At 59.7% G+C, this 27,638-nt stretch overlaps 4 protein-coding genes across 7 annotated transcripts; 2 read left to right on the top strand and 2 right to left on the bottom strand.

Annotated features, from left to right (window-relative positions):
* Window positions 1-560: 560 nt before the first annotated feature.
* Window positions 561-9,503, bottom strand: STXBP2 (syntaxin binding protein 2). 4 transcript variants are annotated; one of them, XM_064280485.1, is made up of 19 exons: window positions 9,422-9,503; window positions 8,081-8,130; window positions 7,765-7,846; window positions 7,141-7,217; window positions 6,725-6,803; window positions 6,534-6,637; window positions 5,970-6,118; window positions 5,671-5,755; window positions 5,464-5,594; window positions 5,251-5,358; window positions 4,845-4,902; window positions 4,664-4,729; window positions 4,480-4,560; window positions 4,096-4,234; window positions 3,547-3,656; window positions 2,685-2,780; window positions 1,608-1,693; window positions 1,310-1,467; window positions 562-720 (listed from the first exon to the last, which is right to left on the bottom strand). In XM_064280485.1, the coding sequence occupies exons 1-19, from the start codon at window positions 9,456-9,458 to the stop codon at window positions 635-637; spliced, it is 1,782 nt and encodes a 593-aa protein (XP_064136555.1). In that variant the 5' UTR covers window positions 9,459-9,503; the 3' UTR covers window positions 562-634. The 4 variants fall into 4 exon arrangements, with proteins under 4 accessions (XP_064136556.1, XP_064136555.1, XP_064136557.1 ...); XM_064280487.1 differs by lacking the exon at window positions 562-720 and having other exon boundaries at window positions 1,357-1,467; window positions 3,547-3,696; XM_064280486.1 differs by lacking the exons at window positions 6,534-6,637; window positions 6,725-6,803 and having other exon boundaries at window positions 561-720.
* PCP2 (Purkinje cell protein 2) lies at window positions 9,471-15,465 on the top strand. Its single transcript, XM_003421275.4, has 4 exons — window positions 9,471-12,907; window positions 13,495-13,609; window positions 13,911-14,035; window positions 14,698-15,465. The coding sequence occupies exons 1-4, from the start codon at window positions 12,818-12,820 to the stop codon at window positions 14,815-14,817; spliced, it is 450 nt and encodes a 149-aa protein (XP_003421323.2). The 5' UTR covers window positions 9,471-12,817; the 3' UTR covers window positions 14,818-15,465.
* On the bottom strand, window positions 14,882-16,696 carry LOC100660921 (protein PET100 homolog, mitochondrial). The gene is made up of 4 exons (XM_010600842.3): window positions 16,571-16,696; window positions 15,524-15,610; window positions 15,314-15,346; window positions 14,882-15,030 (listed from the first exon to the last, which is right to left on the bottom strand). The coding sequence occupies exons 1-4, from the start codon at window positions 16,661-16,663 to the stop codon at window positions 14,947-14,949; spliced, it is 297 nt and encodes a 98-aa protein (XP_010599144.2). The 5' UTR covers window positions 16,664-16,696; the 3' UTR covers window positions 14,882-14,946.
* A 127-nt stretch (window positions 16,697-16,823) lies between these two features.
* Window positions 16,824-26,993, top strand: XAB2 (XPA binding protein 2). Its single transcript, XM_064280484.1, has 19 exons — window positions 16,824-16,954; window positions 18,422-18,570; window positions 18,832-18,955; window positions 19,270-19,467; window positions 20,650-20,784; window positions 20,871-21,035; window positions 22,142-22,286; window positions 22,728-22,879; window positions 22,954-23,073; window positions 23,544-23,675; window positions 23,772-23,903; window positions 23,987-24,100; window positions 24,902-25,064; window positions 25,152-25,342; window positions 25,535-25,657; window positions 25,777-25,948; window positions 26,433-26,562; window positions 26,692-26,801; window positions 26,882-26,993. Exons 1-19 carry the CDS (start codon window positions 16,904-16,906, stop codon window positions 26,941-26,943), a joined length of 2,568 nt encoding a protein of 855 aa, XP_064136554.1. The 5' UTR covers window positions 16,824-16,903; the 3' UTR covers window positions 26,944-26,993.
* The last annotated feature ends 645 nt before the right edge of the window (window positions 26,994-27,638 follow it).

Below are 27,638 nucleotides of genomic sequence, written 5' to 3'. Positions count from 1 at the left end.
TGTCACATATGCTGGCTCTCATCCCCAGGAGCTGGAGAATACCCCGGCCTCCTGTGGTGCAGGCCCTGCTGGGACAGTTCTCAGGGTGGTGCAGGGTGGGAGGTGGCGGGGGGGGGGGGGCAGGATACAGAGGCTGGACTGCTTGTTAATAATAACACTAATAGTTCCTTTGGAGCTGCCAAAATAATTTTAGTGACAATGAAATCACAGCAGCTGTCACATGTCCAATGTTGTCAGCTTTACCTGCAGTGTCTCTGTGATCCCCTCTGCAAAGCAGCTGGTATTATTGATACCATTTTCCCGATGGGGGAGTCAGTGGGTCGGCCTCCCAGCTAGTAAATCTTGGAGCCAATATTCCAACTGAAGGCCAAGTTCTTAGCCTCCTTGAGGGGTTAAGATGTCCTTGGGGGCTGGGGAGGACTCTCAGGCAGGGGCAGGTGTCACGGAAGGGTTCTGGCAGGCAATAAGGTGGGGTGGGGCCTGAGGCACAGATCTGGGAATGGGACCAAGGGAGGCTGGCCCAGCACAGCTCCCAGGTGCTCCCTCAGAAAGAAAGCAAGGTGACCATGGACTGACAGGCAGGTGGGAGGAGTTTATTTATCTGCAATGGGCGGGGGTGAGGGGGCGGGGAGGGTCAGGGCAGGGGAATGTCCTCCAGCTTCTGGTCCAGTGTCTTGAGGTCATCCAGAAAGCGGGTGGGGGTGAGAATGTGCGAGGAGCCTGGGCAGAAAGGATGGCTGGGCAGGTGGGGCCGCTGCCAGGGTCCCAGCCCAGGCCCCTGACCCTAAGGACCCATGAGTCTAGAGCTCTAGCAACACAGGAGTCCAGTCCCCAGTGACCCCTTCCCTGGGAACCCAAGCCCCAGCCCCTCAGAACCCTAGAAGTCTAGCCCCCCGCCCCCTCCCCCAGGGATTTAGGCATCCACCTCTCCCCTCCACCGATGGATCCTAACCCCAGCCCCCAAGGACTCTAGATTCCAGCCCTTTAGGGCCCAGGAATGAGCTGTCAGCCCCCACCCTTCTAAAGAACCTACGAGTCCAACCCAGCCTCTCAGGGATCCAGGAATGGGGGAGTCTGTCACCCCTCCTCCAGGGGCCCCAGGTTCCAGCCCCCCAGGAATCCAACACCCCTCCAGGAACCCCAGGTCCCCACCCCTCAGAGATCAAAGAATGGGGGAGTCCAGCTCTCTCCCCAAGGACCCCAGATCCCCACGTCCCAGGGATCCAGGAACGGGGGAGTCCAGCTCCCCACCCTGCCCTGCCCCAGGACCCCGTGTTCACCGCCCCCACCCCCAGCCCAGGTTACTTACCGATGAGTACCTCCCACTTGCCCTCAGTGGCTCTAGTCACCTCATAGGCGGCCCTCATCTCTGACATGGCCACGCCGCCCACAACGTATACAATCAGCCGGGGTCCTGCCCGCACCTCCACACCCGCCTTGTTCTTGTGCCAGTGGCCAAAGCGGGCGCTGTGTGGGGGAGGGGCAGAGGTCAGTCCAGGCAGGAGACCCCCAACCATGCCGTCATCCAATGGCCTGGGCACTGCTGGGGGCAGAGGTCAGCCCTGGCAGGTGGGCTCCCCAGCCCCCCAGCATACCCAGGCCCTCACCTGATGGCAGCCTGAGAGCTGGCCGTGGGGGCAGGGTCAGACACAAAGGGCCACAGCTTCCGGTCCAGCCGGTCCTCCACGGCATCCTGGGGTGCCCGAGAGGCAGGTTTAGACGTGAAGCCCCAAGCAGTGGAGCAGAGTCTAGAGTCCCCCTGGGTGTGTTCAGGGGCCAAGATCCCACAGACAGGAGGCACCACCTACACCAAACTCCAGCCCCCTGGGGACCCAGGAATCCAGGCCCCCAGCCCCTAACCAGTTGCCTTCGAGTCGATTCCAACTCATGACGACCCCATGTGTGCAGAGTAGAACTGTGCTCCATAGGGTTTTAAAGGCTGTGATGTTTTCAAAGCAGGTTGCCAGGCCTTTCTTCTGAGGTACCTGTGGGTGGATTCGAACCTCCAACCTCTTGGTTAATAGGCAAATGCTTAACTGATTGCGCCACCTAGAGTCTCCCCCAGCCCCTTAAGGACTCAGGCATTATCCTTCTGCTCCAGTTCCTCAGAGACCCAGGAGTCACCACTCTCAGTCCCTTGGGGATCTAGAAATCACTATTCCCAGCCCCTTGGGATCCCAAGAGCTGGGGCCCCCAGCCCTTGGGGACCCAGGAGTCAAGGCCCCCAACCCTTAAGGACCCAGAAATTATCCTGCTCCAGCTCATCAGGGACCCAGGAGTCTAAGTCACTGGGCCCTCAGGGACCCAGGTGTCTAAGTATCAAAGGTCCATGGGAATAAGGGGGCCAAAGGTTGCTGGACCCCCAAGTGGGAGGTGTCAGGACTCCACGAGGACAGCAGCCGGGAGGCTGATTACTTTTTGATGTTGCTGCTTTGGGCTCCCCGGATGGGCAGGTGATGCCTCCAGGAGGCAGGGAAAGAGACGGACAGGTTTAGAGAGGTGGGAGCCCCGGCCGGACAGATCAGGTGCTGGGGATGTCAGTAATGATGGATTTTCTACAGTGCCCCATGACTTAGCATGAGAAGAGGAGGGAGGCCGAGCCACTGACTGCACAAGGGCATGAACTGGGGGGGGGGGGGTCAGCCCCTCCCCCCGCCACCATCCTGTGCCCCCACCAGCGATACCTCCATCACGTCCTTGATGACTGGAGTCCAGCGGGACAGCTGGTAGGTGGGTTCCAGGCGCTCCTTGCGCTCCAGTCGGCTTGAGGGGACTGAGCCCTAGCAGGGGCAGGGCAGGGTGGGGGGGTTGCGGAGGAAGCAGGTCACAGATGGGGTGGGAGCCTCATTTGCTTGGGAAGGTTGCTGACAAAGACGGAGGAAAGGAACAGAGAAAGAGAGAGAGATGAAAAGAGAGAAATACAGATGCAGTGAAAGAAAAAGACAGGAACAGAAAAAGATGGGGCAAGAAAAGAGAGAGAAGGGGAAACAGAGAGGGCACACACGGGGACAGAGACGGGGAACAGAGAGAAAAAGAGAGATGTGGAACAAAGGGAGAAGAGGCAGAGAAAAATGAGAACAGAGAGAAACACGGACACAGAGAAATGAGGAGCAAAGAGATGGGGTGACAGGGAGGTAGACAGGGGACTGAGGCAGAGATGGGGGCAAAGAGAGAGCGCAAGGGCACAGGGACATAAGAGCGGTGCAGGTCAGTGGTGGAGGCAGAGCCAACGGAGGTGGTCCATGCAGGGCCAGAGAGAGAGAGAAGAGGCTAAGCCAAGAGCTGAGCATAAGAAAGTGGTGTGTGTGCTAGGTGGCAGAGCGGGGGTCCCTTAGACCTCCAGGAGCCCGGGTCTTACTGTGTGCCCTATCCCCAAGGCTGAGACCCTGTTTTCCATCCTAAGGACTCTGGCCACATGTCCCACACCTCCGCCCCCAGGTCCAGGACTCTGACCACATCTCACCTAGCACCAGACTGAGCACTCTCTGTGCCCTAGGACCCACGCTGACTCTTTCTACCCCCACCCCCGCCTTCCGCCCCACGTACCCCAGGATTGGTGACGGTGCCCCCCAGCTGCTCCAAGTTCCGGATGAGGCTGCAGTGCGCCTGCACGTTGGCATGCTGGATCAGCTTGGCTAGGTTCTCCTCGCTCACACCTGGGGTGGGGGGACTCATGTGGGAGCAGCGCATGGGGGGCTTAGAGAGGGGTGGAGGGGAAACAGGTAACTGAGTAGACTTCTGGGCTAAGGGGGTTTGGGGTGAGGAGAGGAGGTTCCAGGACCAAGGGAGCCCCTGGGGTTAGTGTAAGGGGGGGAATCGAGGTGCTAGAATTCTGGATGGGGAGCCCTGAGGGGACAGGTCGGAGGATTCCCAAATTAGGGACCAAGTTTGGAGGAGTCACATATTTGGGGTCTTCATGTCAATGAGGTGCCTCATGTCCATGGGGGTCCCCCAGCTCAACAGAAGGGGGCTCTCAGGGTCCAGAAGGGTGTCTATGGGGTTGACATTCCTGGAGAGTGGGGGCATCCTGAAAACGGGGGGCTGTGGGGTTGGGGGGTTCCCAGGATCATAGGAAACCCAGGTGAATGGGGGTACCATTCCGTAGCAGGATGTAGAGCAGCAAGACCCGGATCTTGTCATAGGCGGGCACCGCCGTGTCCAGCAGTACCGGCACTATCAGCTTCATGGCATCCTTGATCTTCTCGCCCTCTGCGTCGGAGCCCATGGCCAGGTCCTGTGGGATGAGGGCCAGCTGTCCCCACGGCCACCACATGGGCAGTGGGGTGGGATGGGGCGGGCAGGGATAACCCCAGCGTCCCTGGGGAGACCTTCTGGGCCCCGCCTCTCCAGAGACCCTGCCCCTTCACAGACCCAGCCCCTCCCACAGACTCCACCCCTCCAAGGCCCCTCTCTTCCCAGGGTCCCACCCCTCCCAAGGCCCCACCCCATACAGGCCCCGCCTCCCGAGCCCCGCCCCACCTGTTCCACACTGCACAGCTTCTCCACAGAACCCTTGAAGTGCTTCATGCAGTCATCGGCTAAATGCAGGTGTGTAGAATACTGCGGGGTAAGGGGAAGGCGTTGGGGTAACAGGCTGCACCAAAGCAGAGGCACAGAGGCACACCGCCTCCCGGTACTCTCTCCCTGACCCACCGACACTCACCTTGTTTAGCTCCTTCTGGTACTGAGGCATCTTTTTCAGGATGTGGGAGAGGTCTTTGATGTTGGCCTGGGGGCCAGCGTGGGAGGGGCCGGAGGCCGTGTAAGGCTAAGCCCCGCCCACCCTTGCGCCCCCCCAGGAGCCCCGCCCCCTAGCTGCCCCTCCTGCCCGGGCCCACCCCTACCTTGTCGGTGGTCAGCCTCTTGCTCTCACAGAACGTCTTCAGAAGCTCCGTGACCTTCCTGGCGAGGAGGGTGAGGTTGGGTTGCAGCTAAGGTTGCAGCTTGTGGAAAGTGTGGAGGGGTCACATGGCCAGGGTACAGCTGAGGGGGTGGGGCCAGGTTGGGTGAGAGGTGACCCCCCCTCCCCCAAGGGGTGAGGGAGGGAGCCAGGCCTGGCAGAGGGGCAGGGCACATGGCTAGACTGGGGTGGGTCATGTGGAGAGGCTATCTCTGAGGGCGGAAGTGCATCCAGGGGTCACCTGACCAAGCACCAGGCACTCCATGGGGGAGAAGGGAGGCGCTGGTGCAGACGTGGGTGGGGACCACGTGCAGAGGGACCCACACCGCCTGGCCCCGGCAGCCACGCACTTGGACACGTCGGCAATGTGCATGTGGCGCAGCTCCATCCACAGGTCATCGTCCTCATCCAGCAGCACGGCCTTCTCACGCGCCTCGCTCAGCCCCGTGGTCTCATACCTGGGACAGGGGACGGGGGCGGAGGGGGGAGGCCAGGGGTATCAGCTGAGGGCCAGGGCCCCAGGTCCGTCGGGGCGGAGGGAGCTGCGTTCCTGGCCCGCCCACCTGTACGTGTCATGCTCAATGTCCAGCAGGTCATAGGCCATGGCCTGGAACGTGAGCTCATGCAGCAGCGGAGACACGGGGTCTGCGGCTCTGTCCACGATCAGTAGCTGGGAGCGAGTCTTCTCAGGGCCCTGGGGTGGGGGGCAGGGGTGAGGACACTGACTTTGACCCTGGCAGGCCTCACCCCTCCCCAGCACTCCCACTCACCTCTCCCAGGCTGGGCATGTCGGCCTTGAAGGCGTTCAGCTTGGCCAGGACAGCATGGGCTAGCTGGGCCGTGTCCTCTGGGCCCCTGGGGGGAGGGAGGGCAGACATGAAGCATCAGGGTGTGAGGCGGGGAGTGTCGGGCACAGCTGGGGAGTCAAGGATGGGCATCAAGGATGGAGCTGAATAGCCAAGCCAGAGGCCAGAGACCAGAGTGAAGACTGGGCCTGGGGTCAGAAGAAGTGAAAGGCTGGCTGTAGGGTGGGGTCAAGATCGGGGCGATATTGGGGTGGGGTCCCCACTTGCGGTAGCGGATGGCTGGGTACTCCTGCAGCGTGGCACACAGGGTGGCGATCTGTTGGGCCAGCGCCTCCAGCTGCCGTGCCCGCTCCCCTGCCCGGAATGGGCAGTACAGGTTGTAGGTGCTGTGGGGGGCATCCAGGGAGAACACCTGGGAGGGCCAGAGCCACCCAGTAAGTGCACATCCGCCCAACTTCCAGCCACCAGCACCTGCCTCTCTCTGGGGCTTTCCCTGGTCCCTAGAGCTGGCTCTGCCATCCATGGGGCAGGCGGGGGACAGCCCCCAACCCAGGCCTGGGGGAATTGGGGGATCATATACCCCAGCTCCCTCCCCTAGGGTGGGACAAGGAGGAGTGCTCCACCACGCTGCTGCCACTGCTGCACTCCTGAGGTTCCAGGGGGAGGGAAGTCCAGTTGCTCACAGACAAATGCTCCTTCCCCTTCTCACTCCCTATGGCAGTCCCTTTCCTCATGCTCAAATTCTCATCCCACTGTCTGTTTCTGAGGGAACCTGTGCACCTTTGGTCCTGAGCCCCTGCCTCTGCCCATTACTAGCATGGCCATACCTGGGCCTCGTAGGGTAGGAAGGCAAGATGGATCTCTTTCAGGGTCTTCAACGCCTTTGCTACCCGAGAGCGGCCCAGCTCACTGAACAGGGGCTCCGGGCAGGCTGAGGTTGGGGCAGGGGGGCGGTCAGGCCAGAGCAGCCCCGTATCCCCTCTCCCTGGCTTCCCTGCCCCAGGACCTCCCCACTTACTGTCAGTGAAGAAGACATGGGCTGCTTTGTAGGTGAAGGTTGGGGTGCCCCGGAAGTCTGTGATCAGGGCCTGCACTGACTGGAGGATGCAATCACTTTCCAGGCTGGCTCCACACCCCTAGACCCACCCTCTGTCCTGCCCCCAGCTGCTATCTGTCCATGCCGCACATACGTGTGCATACAAGCACAGAGGCACGCACATACACGTGCCCACATATATACAGGTGTGCATGTAACTCACATGCACGTACGCTCATACATGTACACACACATATGTACGGACATGTATACGTGCACACCTACAGGCACGTGCACACACATACATAACACACATGCATGCACATGTGAATGTGTACATGTGCAAATACAGTACACACATGTGCACACACAGAGACCCCCGGCACTCCTGCAGGCACCTTCTCTGTGGGGCTCAGCAAATAGATGGCTTCCAGGCTGGGGATGGGCTCTCGCCGCTTATTGATGTCTTCAACGACTTGAAGGATCAGAGAAACGGGTGCACAGGGGTGGGGGGATTAGAGCAGGGAGCACATGGGGGGCTGCAGACTTGGAGAGCTGGACACTTGGGGAGGAGGGTCGGATGCCTGAGGGGCCACACTCCCTGAGGGTCCTAAGCAGGAGGTGCACACCCAGGGGTCAAGGAGCTAAATGCCATGTGGGCAGACACATCCTCCTGGGGGTCTCCCATAAAAGGCTGTGCACTCAGGGGGTCACACACATGCAGAGTCCACCCTGGGGGACCTACATGGTGCTCCACACACAGGGGCTGCACATTCTGAGCAGCTGACCCCTTAGGGGTCTAGCCCAGGAGCCCTGCATGTGTGGTCTGCACATCACAGGGCTCCACCCTCAGGCTGCACATCTGAAGAGCATGCTTGGGAGGGTCACACGCTTGATGCTATATATCCAGGGAGCCGCATACTTGGGAGTTCTGGACCATTTGGGGGAAGACTGGGGGACCCACATTTGGGGGGCCTACACTCAGGTCCCCCCAGAGGGCGTGGGGCAGGGAGTCAACTTACTGGTGATACCCTCAGCCAGGATGTCTGACATTTTGCAGCAGGATGACAAGATGCGCATGCTGGGATGGTCCATGATGAGCACCTGTCCAAATGGATGGACAGACAGACAGGTGGACTGACAGATGGATGGACATGTGGGCAGAAGAGGCCTCAGTTGCACCCACCCCCGTCCCTGGTGAATCAGGGACCGCGGAGGGCTGCCAGCTTCAAAGGCAGGGTGAGGTGGACTGACCCAGGACCCACCTCAAGTGAATATAGATAGTGTCTCACCCACGGGTCTGGACAAGGGTCCCCAGGCATTCTGCCTCACCCCTACCTTCCACTCCCCATCCTTTTTGACGCTGCGAATGACTCCACTCAGAATTTCTGTAGGGAAAGGGGGAGGGGGCTCAGGATGCTGGCCCTCTGGTCCTGCCACGCCCCCAAGGCTTCTGCACCTCTTAAATCCTGTAGACTCCTCCCCTAATCCTGTGCAGTAGCTGCTAGTGTCTCTCAATTTACAGATGAGAAAACTGGGGTTCAAAAAGGATGTGTAACTTGCGAACGACCCTCAGCACCTGAGGCAGGGTGCCCGGGGCATAAATAGCCATTTGATAAATATGCTTCTGATGAACGAGTAAGCGGAAAACCAGGGCTCCCATACAGGTCTGGCTGCCACCCCCCCCCCCAACATCGGCTGCTTTAAGCTCTCTTCCTCTGGGGGTTTCCGGCCCCCGCTCCATCAGTTCCCTCTGAACTACAATGCAGGACCCCTGGGTTCCTTCTCTGAGGCATGCCTGGCTGTGGTCATCCCATCACCTAACCTCCAGACTCAGTTTCCTTATCTGTAAAATGGATAAGCGGTTTTCTGGTCGCCCCTTTAGTCCCTGTCTGGGAGGCTCCTCTTCTAGGTGAGGTGCTAGGGTTTGAGCCGCACTCTGCCCTGCCCAGCGGAAGGGCGCGAGAAGGGACTGGGCGGCCCTGCCAGGCCACAATGTCATGTCCACTTTTATCAGAAACAGCAGAGCGGAAGGAGCAGCTGAGGCCGGAACTACCCGGGGTGGGGGAGGGAGCGACCGCCACCCCTTCCCCCAAGAGCCCGGACCTGGGAGACCTGGACGCCTGGGTCCTCACGCTGCAAAGGGCTCCTAGGAACCAATGAGAAAGGCATTTCCCCACCTCCCCCCCCACCCCGGGGCCGTGGGGCCTGGACACACCCCTTGGAATCCCTGAGCACTCACACCACCTGATCGGTGACTAGCGCACCCAGCCAGTCCCAATCCACACCTTGGGGCCCCAAGAGTCCAGCCCCTCTCCGAACTTTGCCCAGATCACAGACCCGAGGGCCTGGGGGTCCGACTGTGCCCTGCCCCGGCGGGCACCCTAAGGGGTCTAGGAGTCCGGGCCCCAGCGCCTGCCGCTGGGACCAAAGGGGACCACGCCACCCCCAGCCCGCCCTTTGGGTCCCGGAAATCCAACTTTCAACTCTGTTCCGCTTTGGCCCCGGAAAGCCGGGCGGCCAGCCGGGACCAAGCCCGCTCCCGCCCCCTCCAGGATCCAGGTGCTCAGACGTCGAGCCCCGCCCTCGACTCCCCGCTGGCGGGGTCCCAGGAGCCTGTGCGCCTCCAGTCCCGGTCCCCCGGGAGAACCAGGGGCCCGGCCCCAGGCGGACACTCACTTTCCCCCACCACCGCCTTCAGCCCCGAGGGCGCCATCTTCCCCAGAGGCGCCGCCGCCGCTTCCGGGTCTGTCCCAAGGTGGGGGCGGGGGCTGTCGCGTCATCCACGTTGGCCCCGCCCCTCAGCACCTGGCCCCGCCCCGCCGCCGGGCGCGCGGAGGGGCCTGCGGAACCGCCCAGAAAGTGTGTCCACGTCGACGTGCACGCAATTGCTGGGAGGGCACGCCCCGAAAACTCTCCCTCCTCGTGACACAGATGTGAGCACAGACACACGCTTCTCCTGCTTGTGTGCAGCAGGGGGCGAGTGGCCTCGCAGGGTGACAGCGCCTTAATCTTCCTGGGCAAGGTACCACTCAGTCTGCAATTGCTCTGTACCTGCGGGGCCACAATCCCACGATCCGTGCGCTCTGGGTCTGTGGCTATACCTTCAGTATGCCAGAGTTTAGCAGAATCCGGGAGCATCTAATAAACTCTGGAGGAGGCCTAGAATGGTCCCTGAGTGACCCAAATAGTAACAGCTCGACTGCTAATTGAAAGGTTGGTGGCTGGAGCACGTCTAGCTACACCGTGGAAGACAGGCCTGGCGATCTGCTTCGGTTAAGATTTGTTGTTGCTTGTTGCCCTTGCGTGGATTCCGACTCATGGCGAACCCATGCTTGCAGACTAGAACTGCTCTGTAGAGTTTTCAAGGCTGTGACCTTCCAGAAGCAGACTGCCAGGCCTGTCTTCTGGAGCCCTGGTGCACAGTGGTTAAGAGCTCGGCTGCAAACCAAAAGGTCGGCAGTTGGAATCCACCAGCCACTCCTTGGAAGCCCTGTGGGGCAGTTCTAGTCTGTCCTATATGGTCGCTAGGAGTCAGAATCGACTGGATGGCAATGGGTTTGGTTTGGGGTTTTTTGAAATCTTTCCAAAAGTAGATCACCTGGTCTTTCTCCCGGAAGTGCTGCTGGGTGTGTTCTAACCAGCAACCTTTCAGTTAGCAGCAGAGCGCTTGACTGTTGAGCCACCAGGTTCCATTCCCTAAAGATGACAGCCAAGAAAACCCTCTGGGGGAATTCTACTCTGTAACACACAGGGTCGCCATGTTGTTGTTAGGTGCCATCGAGTTGGTTCCCACTCACAGCGACCCTATGCACAACAAAACACTGGCAGGTCCTGCGCCATGAGTTGGCCTCAAATAAAACAGGTTTGGTTCTCTCACTTGCTGATGTTCCTTAAGAATCTGCCCGGTGCCAGGCTCTCTGCCACACACACGGGACAGGCACGGACCATAGTATATCAGGGAAGAAGACTAAGAGGGTCCCTGCCCATTGAAAAGTTGAGTGGGGAAGGCTGTAAATGAACAAGTCAGCCATAAAGCAAATAAAGGGTGATGAGATAGCGTGGGAGCTCCTCTGAGGGGTGGTCCCGAAGGGCCTCTCTGACAGAGTGGCCTTCAGACTTTAATCTGAGTGATGATGTTAAGGTGCCACTGTGCAGGATCCCAGCAGAGAAAAGCAAGGAATGGGCTTGGAGGAGCACAAGGAGGCTGGGGTGAGGTGGGCATGGAAAGGGACAAGGGTGGGAAGTGAGGCCAGTCCTCTGCAGGACAAGGTAGTGACTAACCGTCCAGGTTTGCCCAGGACTGAAGGGTTTCCTGGGACACAGGGCTTTTAATGCCAAAACTGGGACAGGCTGGGTCAAATCTGAACAGTTGGTTGAGATTTAACCCTTTCAAGGCCCAATTATTTTCGGCTTTGAATGTTTTGTTGATACCATGTGTTTTCGTTAATGGAAGCACGCTGAATCATTGAATGTTGTTGAATTTTTGGTAGGTAGTATGGAATTTTTTTTTTTTTTTTTTGCCCCCTCCAACAGTCCTACCCTCCAAGTCCCGGGGGACATTTGGTGTCCCACTAATTCTACCCTGAACCCCCTCTAGAGTCCAGAGAGAGATACGGTGACCTAAAGAAAAATTTTGAAAATGTCTTACCAAAAATGCACACACCTCATACAACACCCTGCAGAAACAGTAATTTGTGCCATGCGCCTGTTTTTTCGGTTTCAGTCCTAAAGGCCCCTGCCTTGCGACAGCATGTATTACCAGCAGGAAAGCAGCTTCCCAACGATCCTGAGGGGTGGAAAAAGTGGGTGGACAACCATATATTCCAGCCATCATTCCCACAGCATACAACTTGCCCACTTAAAGGGTACAATTCAGAGACTTTTCCATTCAGAGTTGCGCATCCATGATCACAATCCATTTCAGAACATTTGTATTAGCCCAAGGTGTTCGGGTTTTATCCCGAAAACAGTGGCGGCCACGGGGGAGCTGCCAGACTGCAAGGAAGTCTTACCTGGGGTGAGTCTGTACTCGTTGAGGGAGACCAGGCTCTTTGGCTCAAGATGTCATTGAGGACTTGGGGTTCTGGAGAGAGTGTCACTTGGGTCCTGGATGTGGGGGGGGAGGGCACCTGGGAGAACAGCTGAGCTTGTGCAGGGCATGTGTAAGGCAACCCATTTACTCTGAAAAGAAACGCTTACTGGTTTTGCGAAAGGCACCTTGGGGAGGGCTTTGGGAGCGGGTGAGGTCCTCCCCAGTGGCACCCTCTCCTAGGGAGAGCCACTGCTGTAGGGGAGGGGCAGGGACTTCCTCAGATCCTCAACTCCCTCCCCAGGGTCTAGCCTCCTGACCTGGTGGGGCGGGGGAGGGGGGCTGGTGGGTGGGTCAGAGGAGACAGCTCAGCCCACGTTTGGGTAGCCAGGGGACAGGGGACCCCAGACCTCATTGTGTTGGCCTCATCCCTGGGGCTGCTGTCAGGCCAATCGCTGGGCCCTGAACTGAGCACCTAGAGCCCAGGGACAGTAAGTAGAGGGGAGGGTACCCAGGAGACCCCTTGGAATCACTGCCAAGGAGCTGGCTCGTGGTACCTCAGGAAGGTGCAGGGAAGTTGGGGTCTTCAGGTCCAGCTGCCCTTAGCCCACCCCTGCAGATGGCAACTGCCCTTCCAGCAGAGGCGGCCACGGGTGCCAGTGGGGGTGGGGAGCATCTTGGGGGTCAGGTGGAATGTCTCACTGCTTCTCACAGTGGGCTGCAGCCCCACCCCAGCTGGCCGCTCCCCGCCTGTTCACCTGTCCTCTCCCACTCCCCACTTTGGGAACACTGCCTGGCCTGCTCTACCCTGAGTCCTTGGGGTCCAACAAGGTCCAAACTCGGGTCACCCTGCCCCCTCCACTCCCCAGGCCCAGCATGGTTCTGCAGGAACAATTATCTGGGTCATCTTTATGGGGCTTAAGCTTGGGTGGGAGCAGATGGGCGTGCGCTAGGGATTTGGGGCCGGGCGGGGATCCACTCCCCCACCTCCTGGCCTTTTAAAAAGCCTTCTCAGCCACGGGGCCAGGGCAGAGGCCAGCAGGATGGTGGATAGAGACCAGGGGAGGGGAGCAGGGACAATGATGGCCCAAGATGAGAAGGCAGAGGATGGGGACTTGGCCCCCTGCACCCAGGTGAGCAGGCCCCACTGCCACACACCCCCAGCATCTCCAGATCTCAGCCAGTGACTGACAAAAACTAATTAGTTTGTAGGACACCTAGTTAGTAAGGGAAGTCCCCTGATACCCAACCCAGTTGCTGCCTGAGGGAGGTATTGGGGGCATGAGGGTCTGCGTGCCCAGCTCCAGCTCCAGGCAGAGGTCAGGGTCAGGGTCAGGGTCCTCAGAGCCAACCCCCAGTGAGGTAGAAGTGCTGGGCCTCAGGGCGGCCCCTGGGCTGGTTCTCTGAGCCATGCCCCAGCCCCCAGGCTATCCTCCAGTCAGGCATCAATCTAGGACGGGGTACGCTGACCCAGCAGCCTCTCCCTGGAGGGGCACCACGTGAGGTGGAAGGCTAGCCTAGCCCCTTGGGCGGGGGCCGGGACTGGGAAAGAGACTCAGGTCTCATTTGCAGCAGCTCCACGAAGTGGCAGAGCAGCGGCAGGGACCATGGTGAGCGCCAAGGAGGGGCGACTCGGGGTCAGGGTGGGAGCCTCTAGCTAGGAAGAGCACTGGGGAGCCCAGGAGCCCAAGGACCGGCTAGACTATCTATCTGTCCCCAGGCCAGCTCTCCGGACCAGGAGGGCTTCTTCAACCTGCTGAGCCACGTGCAGGGTGGCCGCATGGAGGAGCAGCGCTGCTCGCTACAGGCAGGACCGGACCAGGCCCCAGAGACCCGTGAGAGCAGGCGTGGGGGCACGGGCAGTGGGCATGCTGTCTGGGGGTTCAGGGCAAGTGGCCATCTTGGACGTGTCTGCCTGGGGGGGGAGCCTACAGTGGGGACACAGCTGCATAGGAGTCTGGGGACAAGTAAGTGTCTGGGGGGCAAGGGGTGATGGGTGTACAGTGGGAGCCTGGTGGTAAGCATGTCAGGGTGTAAGCATGCACAGGGGTGGGTCCTGGAGAACATGAGTGGAGTGGGAGGGGGCTGTGTCCTCTGGAGTCTGTGTGTCCCTCCCCACGGGCTCCATCCCTGCAGAGGGCGGCCCTGCGCCCGAGATGGACAACCTGATGGACATGCTGGCCAGCACCCAGGGCCGCCGCATGGACGACCAGCGTGTGACGGTCAGCACCCTGCCTGGCTTCCAGCCCCTGGGGTCCAAGGTGGGTTAGGTTCTGCCGAGGCTGAAGAGATAGCAGCCCCCCAGCCAGGAGTGGACAGAGCTCTGCTCCCACTACCTCCCTCCTCTGTCCACTGGGGCTGGGTGGTTATCTGGAGCAGGTAGGAGGGATGCCCAGTGAGAGTGCCCACCCTGTGGCTCTGCCAGTCACAGGGCCCTGGGTGATCCAATACCCGGCTTCAGGCGGGGAAACTGAGAGGGGTCCCAGGTGGCACGGTGACCTGTTGATGTCAGAGCTGTGGCTAGGGCCCATGGCTCCTGCCCCCAAGTCTGGGGGTTTTGGGGAGGCCCAAGGGAGAGAGCAGGCACCCTTCCTGGGATGACACTCCCAGGAGGGCATGGAAGCTCACACACAGACACACACATCCGTACACATGTACGTCCTCATCACACATACTTATGCACAGTTTGGATTCCAGTCAAGATCCGAGCAAGATCCCCAAGACCCATTGTCTCACACCCCAGACCACCCTAAATGGTGGGGAGCAAAGACAAACACAGAAGCAAGCTTAGGGATAGTGGGGGCAGAGCTGTGTGCTGGGTGGCAGGACACGCGGTTCTCACCTGCACCCTCTGTGTCTGTGTCTCCTCTGGCCTACACTGCCCTGGATCCCTCACCCTGGCTGACCCCCTCTTCATTCACAGGACGGGACACAGAAACGAGCTGGGACTCTCAGCCCCCAACCCCTTCTCACCCCCCAGGACCCAACTGCTCTTGGCTTCCGTCGGAACAGCAGCCCCCAGCCCCAGACACAAGCCCCCTGAGGGCCTGAGTTGTCCTGGGCCCCACTCGGCCCCTGAAAGCAAAGAATAAAACACTTCCACAAGCAACAAAGGACTGAGTACATGTATTATTGTGTGGGCCAAGGGGCTAGGGCTCGAGTACATAAGGCCTCAAGAGTTCTGCTGGGCAGCTCGAAGGAGCTTCTCCTCCCGCTGCTGCCGTATCCTCTCTTTGAATTCTTCCAGCTCTTGGCGCTGGGGTGGGGTGGGGGGTGTGGGACAGGAAGGAAAGAGAGGGCACACACCTCAGGGCCTGGGACCCTCTCCTACCACCCGGTCCCCCTACCCCCCAGGCCAGGGCTTCAGAGTTCAGTGTCTATACTAGAAGCCTCTCTCAGTTATAACCAGGTGCCAATAAGGATCAAAGTCATCCTTCAGAGAGAGGACAATAACGGAGCCCATGCCCCTCTGCTTTTGGTTCCCTGGTCAAGGCTGCGGGTAGTCTTTTCATTTGAGCCCCGCCCCCTCCATCACTTACCTGGCCGTCCTTCTCAGGTGGCCACAGCTCCCTCTGTGGGGACAAAGTCGCAGCTGGGGGCACAAGCCAGGAGCCGCCAGAGCCCCCCCACCCACACACACACAGGGCAGGGTCAGCTCATGGAGGCAGACAATAGCCCCCAGCAGGTGGGTGCCTCATACCCTCCAACACCCCTTGGAATGAACCTGCAAACCCTCAACCTGTGCCCACCTTGCGCTTTACGACATAGCCCTCAAACCACTCGGCCTGGTTGGAAATCCAGAACATGGCCACGGGGAAGGTGAGGTAGAGCGTCATCTGGAAGGGCAGAGGGCGGATGAGAGGAGCCAGAGGTTTTACTTACACACACACACAGAGGCAAAGGTCCCTCAGAGCCTGGAGGCCCCATCCTCCCACAGAGTCCAGAGTCACCTCCTTCTCAGGGTCTCTCCAAAAACCCAGAGCTCCTGTCAAGAGTACAGAACCTCAAAGTCCCCCAAATGGTTTGCTCTCGGCTGCTAACCAAAAGGTAGGTGGTTTGAACACAGCCAGCAGCACTGAGCAAGAAACAGGCCTGACGATCTGCTTCCGTAAAGATTTCAGCCAAGAAACTCCTCTGGAGCAGCTCTACTCTGTAACACAAGGGATCTCTTCAGAGCCACAAACCAACAACAAAAACAACATCAACAGGAGTACAAAGCCTCACACCTTAATACCTAGTCCCCATATCCCAAGACACCTCATTCCTGGGAGTCCCCTCCAAAGTCCAGGAGTCTCCCTCTCAAAGGCAGACAGACGACAGACAGACAGACACACACACCCCGGCCCCAGGAGCACAAGAGCTCCTCCTACAATTAAAGGTATCTCCTCAGATCGCATATCTCAGAGACACTACCCATCAGAGCCCAGGGGCATCCCCCAAACCCAGGAGGTCTTATTCTTCAGATTCCACTTCTCTGAGTCTAAGCGTCTCCCTGTCAGAGACTCCCCACTGCTCGCTCCTGTAAGACCGGAGTTCCCCCAGGGTCTGAAGCCTTCCTCCTTAGAGCCCCCTCCTCAGATCATCCCTCTCTGAGGCCCCTCTTCGGACACGCCCACTCCGAGCCCTCCCAACTCAGGGCCCCCTCTTCTGAGTTTCCAAGCGTTAAAAAACCCTCTCAAATCACAGGAGCTTTCTCCCCGGAGCGCCCCGTCTTTGGACCCCTCTTTTCAGTGCCTCCTCCTCAGACCCAGGAAGCCTCTCCGGCCCAACCTCTCACACGCTCCCCGCTCACTGACCCGAAACACCTCCAACTTCACCCCCATCTTGCTTCTCCAGTCTCCAAAGCCCCTTCCGCCCAAAGCAGACCCTCCAGCAATACAGCAGCTCATTGGTTTTTGGAGGGCTCCACCGCTGAAGCTGATTGGTCAATGTGCCTTGTGAGGACGTAATCTTAGGGCGCCTCTCCTCTGCTTTCGGTAGTTGACGTCGCCTAAGCGAACGCCAACAACGCGGGCTGCGCGATCGGAAAACGTTCAGCCAATACGAGACGATTTCTGGCTCAGGGGCGGGCTTTCAGCGGTAGACGTCATCAGCATGCGACTTTTGCCTGTACCTGGAGATACAGGAAAATGGTGGTGATGGCGCGACTGTCGCGGCCCGAGCGGCCGGATCTTGTTTTCGTGAGTCTGAGGCGGGGCCGGGAGTGGTCTGCGTGGGAGTTTCGGTGTCTAGATGCCGTAGGGGATCGGGACCTGGCCGCAGGAGGATCTAGGCCAGAGTTATGTCGGCCCGAGGGCTGGGGTACTTTAGTGGGCCAAAGGCCGCATCTTGATAGCTGGACTAGGGTAGTCAGGCGTAAAGATCTGGTGTCGGAGCCGGAACCCTGGTGCCCTGAGTAAAGAGCTGCTGTCGAGGCTAAAGGCTTGAAGTCCTGGGCCTGGGGTAGAAATGGGAGCGGGGCAGCTATTTGGATAGCTGAATCTTGAGAGATAAAGACCTGGAGGTTAGGCATCTGGTTTTTGTGGTAAAGGCTTAGGGTTCTGTGTAGGGTCCTACATCTAATCCCGAGCGTTCATATACGGAGTAAAGGCTAGGAGAACCTTGGAAGTAAAAACTTGGCAGTGGCGTCTGGGATGGAGCTGAGGCCGACAATGGCCAGTGGGATCTTGAAGACCCAAAGACTTGATGTCTTGAGTAGAGGTCTGGCACCTTCACCAGGCTCTTGGTGTCAGGGTTAGATGCTTGGTGTCTGGCCCATAGCTCTCCTTCTGAGTTAGAGGCTTGGAATCCAAGTTCTGGAACAGAGTTGAGCTAGACCCTGGCAGGTTGGATCCTGAAGGGTCAACACCTTGGTATGTGGACCTGAAAGCGCTGGTGGCTGAGGTCCATCTGGTCTTGGGTGCATCTGGTTCCCGTGGTGGCAGTGGGATTGTCAAGGACCAAAAGCCTGGCATCTGTGAAAAGACGTGTTGTCCAGGGAAGATGTCCGACATCTAGACCAGGGCCCTGATGTGTAAAGAGCCTTGTGATCTGGATCAGACTGTAGGTAGTGGGATTCAGAGGAGTAAAAGCCTGGTGTTTGGGTGACAGTTCCCTGTCTGGCCTGGAGCCCTGGTAACTGAGGAGTCTGATATGGGTTGTGGGCAGTAGAATTCTGTGGAGTAAAGGTCTAGAGCAGAGCCCTGATGTCTGGGCATCTGGTGACCTGGCTCTGATGGCGGGCAGTGTTGTCGTTAGGTGCCGTCAAGTCGGTTCCGACTCATAGCAAGCGTATGCACAACAGAAAGAGACCCTGCCTGGCCCTGCGCTGTCTGCAGAGTTATTGCTGTAATTGAGTCCGTTGTTGCAGCCACTGTGTCAGTCTGTCTTGCTGAGGACCTTCCACTTTTTCACTGATCTTCTGATTTACCAAGCATGATGTCCTTCTCCAGGGACTGATCCCTCCTGATAACATGTCCAAAGTATGTGAGATGTAGTCTCGTCATCCTTGCTTCTAAGGAGCATTCTGGTTGTACTTCTTCCAAGACACATCGTTGGAACTGGTATCTGGGGAAAGGTCTGGAGTTTGGACCTGAGCCCAGTGGAGTGTTTCTGCATTCAGACTCTGAGGATAGGTCTCTGTTTTCGCCTTTCCCTGACCCTGCCAGGAGGAAGAGGACCTCCCCTACGAGGAGGAGATCATGCGGAACCCATTCTCCGTCAAATGCTGGCTCCGGTACATCGAGTTCAAACAGGGTGCCCCGAAGCCCAGGCTCAATCAATTGTATGAGCGGGCACTCAAGCTGCTGCCCTGCAGGTGGGAATAGCTCCAGCTACCCCGCCCACCCCACCCTGCCTTCTCATAGCAGATCTGGCAAGCAGATCCCTCGTGACGGCTGTGTGTCCAGCACTGACTATAAATCCCCTGACACATCACTGTACCTTCCTTGATGTCCCAGTCCATCCCCCCATTGCTGAGACTTGTCCTCTCCAGACCCCCTCTGCCCTGGGGCAGGGTGAAGCGTTCTGGGGATCCATAAACCCCACCAGTCAGCATATCTCCCCTCCATCACCCCAGCTACAAGCTCTGGTATCGCTACCTGAAGGCGCGCCGGGCACAGGTGAAGCATCGCTGTGTGACCGACCCCGCCTACGAAGACGTGAACAACTGCCATGAGAGGGCCTTTGTGTTCATGCACAAGGTGGGAAGCTGGGCCTCTGTGCACACAGCACAGGCCGGGACCAGGGCCAGGGAATGAGTCGGGAGGTGGGGCCCAGAGACCAGGGAGGTGGATAAAGCAGGGGGCTGGGCTCAGCATGGTAGGGACGGAATTGGAATTCTTTTGTCTGTGCGCACAAGACGTTCAGCTGGGCCTAGCTCTGGAGGGAGGGTTGGGGTCCTGCTTCATCGATGTGGAGGCCCCAGGCTCGGCTTGGCTGTGGGACATCTGTTGTCTTTGTGGCCAGACCCTGAGGCCTGCAGCTCAGACCTGCCTGCCTCCCCCCACGTCTCTAGATGCCACGGCTGTGGCTAGATTACTGCCAGTTCCTGATGGACCAGGGCCGCGTCACACACACCCGCCGCACCTTTGACCGTGCTCTCCGGGCGCTGCCTATCACACAGCACTCGCGGATCTGGCCTCTGTACCTGCGCTTCCTGCGCTCACACCCGCTGCCCGAGACCGCTGTGCGAGGCTACCGGCGCTTCCTCAAGGTGAGCCCAGCATGGGGAGGTGGGGCCAGGTTCAGACATGCGCTCAGTTTCCCAGGTTAGTTTCTAAAAACAGGCTCCTCAGGATACCAGGATGATACATACCACACGGGATGTGGGAAGAGGGTGCCTTGAGATAGGTGGGCTTTTGCCCATTAGCTCATTTTTTGATTTTCCGAAGAGTCTTTTGGCGCCCAAGCTAAAAACCAAGTCCTTTGCTGTGGAGTCAATTCCAGCTCGTAGCGACCACATAGGACAGAGTAGAGCTGACCTGTGTGGTTTCCAAGGCTGTAAATCCTTACGGAAGCGGACCGCCACACCTTTCTTCCACAGAGCATCTGGTCTGTTCGAACTGCCGACCTCTCAGTTAGCAACTTAGCACTTAACCACCGCACCACCAGGGCTCTTTGCCAGTAGCTACTCCACGACAGAAAGGACCCTGGGTGGTTCAAATGGTTTGTACTCGGCTACTAGCCTAAAGGTTGGCAGTTCAAACGCACCCAGCAGCGTTGCTGATCCAACCCCGGTCCTGGCAACCTGCTTTCGAAAGGTCACAGCCCTGAAAGCCTTATGGAGCAGTTCTGCTCCGCATACATGAGATTGCTGTGAGTCAGAATCGACTCCATGGCAGGCATTGAGACGGGTGCAGGGGACACAGAGTGAATAGGACAGTTCCTGCCCACAAGAAGCTTTCAGTCCTACTGTGACTGTGAACCACAGTAAAACGACAGCCACGGTGAGGTGGCCAGACCCTGGGAATGTGGAACAGGCAGGTTGAGAGCAAAGGTCAAATGGGTGGGGGTGGAGTGCAGTTTTTTCAAACGTGTAACATCTGTCATATGACGTTTAACCTTAACACCCTGCTCTGGAAGCTCTTACCCAGTGCCGTCTGGGTGGTGTGGGGCTTGTGATGAAAGCGAGGCCTGGGCTGTGCAGGCTGGACCATCGGAGCCGAAGCCAGACCAGCCAGGACTGGGGTTGGACCAGGGGGCAGGCCAGACCAGTGTGGTCAAGGCTGGACCAGGAGGCTCAGGCAGGATCAGTGGGGCCGAGGCTCGGTCAGCAGGGCTGGCTCTTGGCTAGGGTGGTGGTGGAAGGTCCTGGAGCCGCTGAGTGGAAGGGGGTCTGGTGATGTGGCCTTGGGCCCCACTGAGTGCTGGCGGCGGGTGGGTGGGCGGTCCGCAGCTGAGCCCTGAGAGCGCAGAGGAGTACATCGAGTACCTCAAGTCAAGCGACCGGCTAGACGAGGCCGCACAGCGCCTGGCCACCGTGGTCAACGACGAACGCTTCGTGTCCAAGGCCGGCAAGTCCAACTACCAGGTGGGCCTGGGAGGTGGCAAGTCAAGGGGCACGGGAGGGGTTGCAGCCCGCAGGGGCGAGTCTGAGACCCTGCCCTGTGCCCGCAGCTGTGGCACGAGCTATGTGACCTCATCTCTCAGAACCCGGACAAGGTGCAGTCCCTCAATGTGGACGCCATCATCCGTGGGGGCCTCACTCGCTTCACGGACCAGCTGGGCAAACTCTGGTGCTCGCTGGCTGACTACTACATCCGCAGTGGCCACTTCGAGAAGGTGTGTGGGTGCAGGCGCCTCTGTGGGCAGGGCAGGTCCCTCCAACACAGCACTCGGGGCAGCCACGCAAGGACACACATGTAGACACGGGTATGAGCAGAAAGCACGTGTACACACGTGGGTGCACAGGGCACACCTGCTTTCCGGGTGAGGAGAGCAGGACAGTCTGCCATCGAGAGCCCTGGCTTAGGGGCTAGCTGGACCAGGGTTCAGGGTCTGCCTCCACCACTTCCGGGCTGTTGGATGGGACAAGCCTCTGCCTTTCCAAGCCTGGCGTCCCCACGTGGGGTTATGGTGCCCCTTCACGTGGGGTCGGTGAGCTGACTCCCCCAGCACCAAGTGGGCACTGATGTGAGACTCCTCACTCGGTGGCTCGTTTTTCTGTCATTGGTATTGTCACCTTGCTCGTCATCAGGCAGTGCAGTCCCCAGCTCGGGGGGCAGGGGCTGGGCTCTGAGCGGTCCCCAAAGGGCGCAGAGGGGAGTAGGCTTGAAGGGAAGGGAAGAGGAGCAAGAGTCGGGGCCAGTGGGGCACTGAAGGGCAGGTGAGGTTGGTGGAAGCCGGGCAGGAGAGTCTTCCTAGGCCAGTGGGGTGGGAGCAGGGCGGAAGCTCTTCCCAGGTGCAGTTAGTGGGATGCACGGGCCAGGCAGGGGATAGAGAGACAGCGTCTGACCCTGGGGCAGGGCAGGGAGGTGGTGACTGGGAGCTAGAAAAGGGGTTGGCAGGCAGAAGGGGTGCTTTGTAGCAAGGCTTGCTTTCTCTGTGGAAAGGCCGAGGTTCAGGGTCCTGCAGGTGGGCTCACGGGGGTAGGGGGGAAAGATCACATTATGGGGGTCCTTCCTGGGTGCCAAGCGCTTCACATGGATCTCACTTGACCCTCACGGTGGCTTGGCCTGATGGCTACCTGGCAGCTCACAGCTCACCGAGGAGGGTTCCACCAGGGCACTCCGGCTATGCAGGGCAGGGCTCTCATTCACAGTTCGGAGCTTTGCTGAGAGCACTGTGCTCTCCACCGGAGCCTGAGGGTCCTGTCAGGGCAGCTTTGGAAATCGTACCGAGAACAGCACTGCCAATGGCCCATGTCCCTTCCCCTTGCCATCTTGCAGGCTCGGGATGTGTATGAGGAGGCCATACGGACCGTGATGACGGTGCGGGACTTCACCCAGGTATTCGACAGCTACGCCCAGTTCGAGGAGAGCATGATTGCGGCTAAGATGGAGACCACCTCGGAGCTGGGGCGCGAAGAGGAAGGTGGGCCCTGGGGTGTCCTGGGCTACTGGGGGTATGGGGCAGGGTGGCTGAGACAGAAGTCGGCGCAGCCCCTGAAGGCTCAGGCTGAGTGGACAGTGGAGGTGGGGGTGTGGGGTAATCAGGACTGGGGACACATCTTGGGCCGGGCTGGGGACTGGTGGAAACCGCAGAGGCCCAGGCCTGGCTCAGGCTGAGAGGTGGTTCCCAGGCTTGAACCAGAGCTTGGCTGGGAAGGATGGTGGGGCAGCGATGGTGGGAGCTTGCAGAGATGCTGAAGCTGATGGTGGGTCAGGGTGATGACGGAACAGCTCAGGCTAGGGGCTAGGAGGGGGGTACTGGTGGACAGTGGGGGCGAGTCTCCCAGAGAAAGCTAAATGACGTGGCTATGTGCCGAGTTCCTTACCCCTGCTCTTCCCACCCCATGTCACGCCCACTGCCCAGATGATGTGGACCTGGAGCTGCGCCTGGCTCGCTTTGAGCAGCTCATCAGCCGGCGGCCCCTGCTGCTCAACAGTGTCCTGCTGCGCCAGAACCCCCACCACGTGCACGAGTGGCACAAGCGCGTGGCCCTGCACCAGGGCCGTCCCCGGGAGGTGCGTGATGCCTAGCTCCACCCCGCCCATGTTGTCACCCCGCCAGGGCCTCTGACCTTGTCCTGTCCCCCCAGATCATCAACACATACACAGAGGCTGTGCAGACGGTGGACCCCTTCAAGGCCACAGGCAAGCCCCACACTCTGTGGGTCGCCTTTGCCAAGTTTTACGAGGACAATGGGCAGCTGGACGATGTGAGCGCCACACTGCGTGTGCATCTGTGTGTGTACATGTGCATGTATCTGCGTGGGTGTGCACGCACGTTCTCACATGGCACTGCCTGCTGCTGGCTGCCATGAGCCCTGTGTGTGGCGTGTGGGGGTGTATCTTTGTGTACGTCTGTGGTGGGTGTATGCTGTGGGGCTGTGTGTAGGTTGTGGTGTGTGTATGTACAGGGAGAAGTGTCCTGTGTGAGCACGTACGTGATGCGTGTGTGTGCACGTGGCGTATGTGCACGTAGGTTTCGTGTGTATGTGAACGTGGGTGTGCGTGCATAGGAGGGTATGTGTGGACACGTGGGCGTATGTGGGTGTGAGTACAGACACGTCCTTGCCCAGAGGACCCAGGAGGCATGAACGCGGTCATGTTGGTGTGTGCACACCTGCTCTTGTGGAAGCGGGCTGGCAGGGGGCAGGGCCTCAGCCTGGCTTCCGTCCCCCGGCAGGCCCGCGTCATCCTGGAGAAAGCCACCAAGGTGAACTTCAAGCAGGTGGACGACCTGGCAAGCGTGTGGTGCGAGTGCGGTGAGCTGGAGCTCCGGCACGAGAACTACGACCAGGCTCTGCGGCTGCTACGGGTGCGGACGGGCCCCAGTCGCGGGGAGGGGGCCGCGGGGTGTGCAGCCAGGGCCAGGCCACCCCCTGAGCTCCCTGCTCCCGCCGTCTCCCTGCAGAAAGCGACGGCACTGCCCGCCCGCCGGGCCGAGTACTTCGATGGCTCGGAGCCCGTGCAGAACCGCGTGTACAAGTCCCTGAAGGTGTGGTCCATGCTCGCCGACCTGGAGGAGAGCCTCGGCACCTTCCAGGTAAGCCGCTGGGTGGCAGGCGTGTGGCGGGGAGGGCCGGGGACCCAGGCTCACCCCAGACCTGCCCTGACCCGCCCCCACAGTCCACCAAGGCTGTGTACGACCGCATCCTGGACCTGCGCATCGCCACACCCCAGATCGTCATCAACTACGCTGTGTTCCTGGAGGAGCACAAGTACTTTGAGGAGAGCTTCAAGGTGGGGATGGGGGAAGGTGGAGGGGTGCCGGCGGGGCAGGGACAGGTCGGGGGCTGCCTAGGTGACAGGTAGTGCATTTGTGGCTGTTCTACCTGTGTGCGTGTACATGTGTGGAATCCCACCGCCTCGCCTGAGTGGTCTCGCCTGCATGTCTGTGGAGATTGTACACGTGCACGTGAGGATAGGTTATACACGTGCACGCAGGGAAGGCCGTTCCCCGCTTCCTGCGTGAGTGTCTCGCGTTTGTGTCTCTCTGGAGATTGTGCATATACACACGTAAGGGGAAGTGGTACGCAAGCAGTGTGCAGGGTCTGTCCTTGTTCTCCTCCCTGAGTGGTTTTGCGTTTGTGTGTTTGTGGAGGTTGTGTACGTGAACACGTAAGTGGAGTGTGTATACGTGTACATACACGTGTGCAAGGCACGTCCCCACCACTCCCTGAGTGGTTTTGTATATAAGCAACATGGAGTCCTGTGCATGCGTATCGGGAGGTTGTACACATACGTGGGTGCAGGGCACTGGGTGCAGCCCCACCTCCACCCATCGTGTCACCTTCTCTGTACCAGGCTTGTGCTCAGTGAGTCCCACTCTACCCCGTCCTTTGGGTCCTGGAGGTTTGTTGAGGGAAAGCAGGCAGCTCCTCCCAACCATGCCATAATGGGGGACACGGGAGGGAGGGGAGGACAGGGAAGAGACACGTTTGCTGGCCCCCGAGGAGGCCTCCTGGGGGCATCCTGGGTGCCAGGGGGTCGCAAACACCTGTGAACTCACCCACGTGACTGACGGCTCCCCCCTTGGGGCAGGCATATGAGCGCGGCATCTCGCTGTTCAAGTGGCCCAATGTATCCGACATCTGGAGCACCTACCTGACCAAATTCATCGCCCGCTACGGGGGCCGCAAGCTGGAGCGAGCACGGGACCTCTTTGAGCAGGCGCTGGATGGCTGCCCTCCCAAATATGCCAAGAGTGAGGGGGCCGGGGTGGGGATGGGGAGGGTGGGTGGGGTGCCATGACCCAGGCCCCTGACTGCCGGCCCCTCGCCACCCCTCACAGCACTGTACCTGCTGTACGCACAGCTGGAGGAGGAGTGGGGCCTGGCACGGCACGCCATGGCTGTGTATGAGCGCGCCACCCGGGCCGTGGAGCCTGCCCAGCAGTACGACATGTTCAACATCTACATCAAGCGGGCTGCTGAGATCTATGGCGTCACCCACACCCGCGGCATCTACCAGAAGGCCATCGAGGTGCCCACGTGGGGTGGGGGTGGGGGGACCTACAGATAGATCCCTCAGGATGGAAGAGCACCTGGTGGGCAGGGAGGAGGCTTTCTGGAAGCTCGAGGACCATGCTGGAGTGCTGGGAATCTGTCCAGCTCCCCTCATGCCCCACCCCTGCCAATTCCGCTCATGCAGCCCCCTGCCTGGCCCTGCCCCCAGGTGCTGTCGGATGAACACGCCCGGGACATGTGCCTGCGCTTTGCCGACATGGAGTGCAAGCTTGGAGAGATCGACCGCGCCCGCGCCATCTACAGCTTCTGCTCCCAGATCTGCGACCCCCGGGTGGGTGTGGGGCCTGGGAAAGGTGGCCTACCAGACAGCCTGGGGTCCAGGTCACAGGTCAAGGAAGCTGGGGGGTTGCAGCGGGCCAGCTGGCCAACTCACATACGTCCCACCCGCAGACGACCGGGGCGTTCTGGCAAACGTGGAAGGACTTTGAGGTCCGGCATGGCAACGAGGACACAATCCGGGAGATGCTGCGGATCCGGCGCAGCGTGCAGGCCACCTACAACACGCAGGTCAACTTCATGGCCTCACAGATGCTCAAGGTGTCGGGCAGCGCCACAGGCACTGGTGAGTGGTGGTTGGCCACGGCCACATCCACGGCACCCTCGCCTTGGGCAGGCACCACGAGTACACGGTTCCCTGCATCCTCCCTGTGTCAGACTTGACTTCTTGATCTGGAAGTGGCTCCAACTTGGTCTCTCCATCTCTGACCAGAAACTCCTTGAAGGTTGGGTCCAGGGGGGAAGGGTGGGTGAGTGGATGGAAGTGTGGATAGATCGGATTGGTGGGTGGGTGGGCAGGTAGGTGCATGGATGGATGGATGGTGGGACGGTGGATGGGTGGATGGATGGATGAGTGGGTGGGCGGATGGGTGGGTGGGTAGATGAGTGAATGGATGGATGAATAGATAAATGGGTCCATGGGTGAGTGGGTGAATGGAGGAGTGGGTGGATAAATTGATGAGTGGATAGGTAGGTGGGTGGGCAGCAGCCCTGAGGGGGGCAGGTATGTGGGTGACCGGGAGGCTGTCTGACTACCAGCTCCCCCACAGTGTCAGACCTGGCCCCTGGGCAGAGTGGCATGGATGACATGAAGCTGCTGGAGCAACGGGCAGAGCAGCTGGCGGCTGAGGCAGAGCGGGACCAGCCACCTCGGGCCCAGAGCAAGATCCTCTTTGTGAGGTAAGGTATGGGGCCAGGAACTACACTGGGACTGACCCAGGTCCCCTTCAGGACAGGGGGTGCAGAGGGTGCGGGGGGAGGGGGGCTGGTCCCATCTGAGGCTGTATGGCCCCTCCCTACACCTCCAAGGAGTGACGCCTCCCGTGAGGAGCTGGCGGAGCTGGCCCAGCAGGTCAACCCCGAGGAGATTGAGCTGGGGGAGGACGAGGACGAGGATGAGATGGACCTGGAGCCCAACGGTGGGTGAAGGGCCAGCCAGGCAGGGAGGGGTGGGGCAGGAGTCCTTCCGGGGGTGACTGGCTGTCCCCTCTCCCCCCAGAGGTACGGCTAGAGCAGCAGAGCGTGCCGGCCGCTGTGTTCGGGAGCCTGAAGGACGACTAGCTCCCCTCCCCCCCTTTTTCTCTCCCCACCCAATAAAGCCTTCATTTGTACGTCAGGGTCTGAGCCTTCTTCCTGCTGCCCAGGTGCCCGCAGGGACTGCCAGCTCAGTAGCGCCCTGGCCCCTGCCTCCCTGGGATTGGCTGGGGCTGGGGGTGGGGTAGCTGGGCACCAGGCCAAGAACATGCCCCACCCCCACCCACCCTGCAGAGCCAGTTCTGGACTCTGAGCTGCCAGTTCTCCTGCCGCCTGAGGCCTGGGAGGCAGCTCCTTCCGGAAGCTCCTTGAGCTGAGAGCCTGGGGCCTGGTCCTGGCTGCCCAGGTCTCTGCCCTCCCCCCACTTCCAGCCTCCACTCAGCAAACCACTTCTCCCTGGACAAGGGGCACCACCCCCCCCGCCCCCACCAGAGAAGTCAGGTCAGAGAGAGTCCTGGCTTTGGAGGCGGGCTGGCCTGGCCAGCTTCATGAACTTGGCGGGCCAGTGCCTCCCCTGAGGGGATGAGGCTGGAGAAGAGCCAGGAGCCAGAACTGTAGGCCTTAGCCAGGGTGTGGCCTTTAGTTCTGAGCCCTGGGAAGCCATTAGAGGCTCCAAGCGATTAAGGGCTTTAAGCATCAAGGAACTTAATCTGATTTGCGTGTTGAGGAGCTCACGAGGGCTGCTGTGTGGAGCTGAGTTTGTGGGCAGGAGGCCCAGGTAA

Source organism: Loxodonta africana, chromosome 3 (assembly GCF_030014295.1).
Source record: "Loxodonta africana isolate mLoxAfr1 chromosome 3, mLoxAfr1.hap2, whole genome shotgun sequence".
NCBI classification, from domain to species: Eukaryota; Metazoa; Chordata; class Mammalia; order Proboscidea; family Elephantidae; genus Loxodonta; species Loxodonta africana.
The sequence above is the reverse complement of the archived record's forward strand: the minus strand, read 5'-3'. Positions and strand labels throughout refer to the sequence as shown.

Bases quoted from the DNA above. Each gene is read 5' to 3' on its own strand.
- STXBP2 (XM_064280485.1), bottom strand. From the start codon at position 9,458: ATGGCGCCCTCGGGGCTGAAGGCGGTGGTGGGGGAAA. The intron at 6,119-6,533 runs GTATGGCCATGC...TGGCCCTCCCAG, and splicing joins TCCTACCCTACGAGGCCCAG to GTGTTCTCCCTGGATGCCCC. The intron at 5,359-5,463 runs GTGGGCGGGCCA...CCCCTGTCCCAG, and splicing joins ATTGAGCATGACACGTACAG to GTATGAGACCACGGGGCTGA.
- XAB2 (XM_064280484.1), top strand. From the start codon at position 16,904: ATGGTGGTGATGGCGCGACTGTCGCGGCCCGAGCGGCCGGATCTTGTT. The intron at 18,956-19,269 runs GTGGGAAGCTGG...CCACGTCTCTAG, and splicing joins CCTTTGTGTTCATGCACAAG to ATGCCACGGCTGTGGCTAGA. The intron at 24,101-24,901 runs GTGGGGATGGGG...CCCTTGGGGCAG, and splicing joins ACTTTGAGGAGAGCTTCAAG to GCATATGAGCGCGGCATCTC.
- LOC100660921 (XM_010600842.3), bottom strand. From the start codon at position 16,663: ATGAGCTGCTGTATTGCTGGAGGGTCTGCTTTGGGCGGAAGGGGCTTT. The intron at 15,611-16,570 runs GTCAGTGAGCGG...CTGCCCTTCCAG, and splicing joins TGAAGTTGGAGGTGTTTCGG to ATGACGCTCTACCTCACCTT. The intron at 15,031-15,313 runs GTAAGTGATGGA...ACCCCACCCCAG, and splicing joins CACCTGAGAAGGACGGCCAG to CGCCAAGAGCTGGAAGAATT.
- PCP2 (XM_003421275.4), top strand. From the start codon at position 12,818: ATGGTGGATAGAGACCAGGGGAGGGGAGCAGGGACAATGATGGCCCAA. The intron at 12,908-13,494 runs GTGAGCAGGCCC...ATCTGTCCCCAG, and splicing joins ACTTGGCCCCCTGCACCCAG to GCCAGCTCTCCGGACCAGGA. The intron at 13,610-13,910 runs GTGAGAGCAGGC...CCATCCCTGCAG, and splicing joins GGACCAGGCCCCAGAGACCC to AGGGCGGCCCTGCGCCCGAG.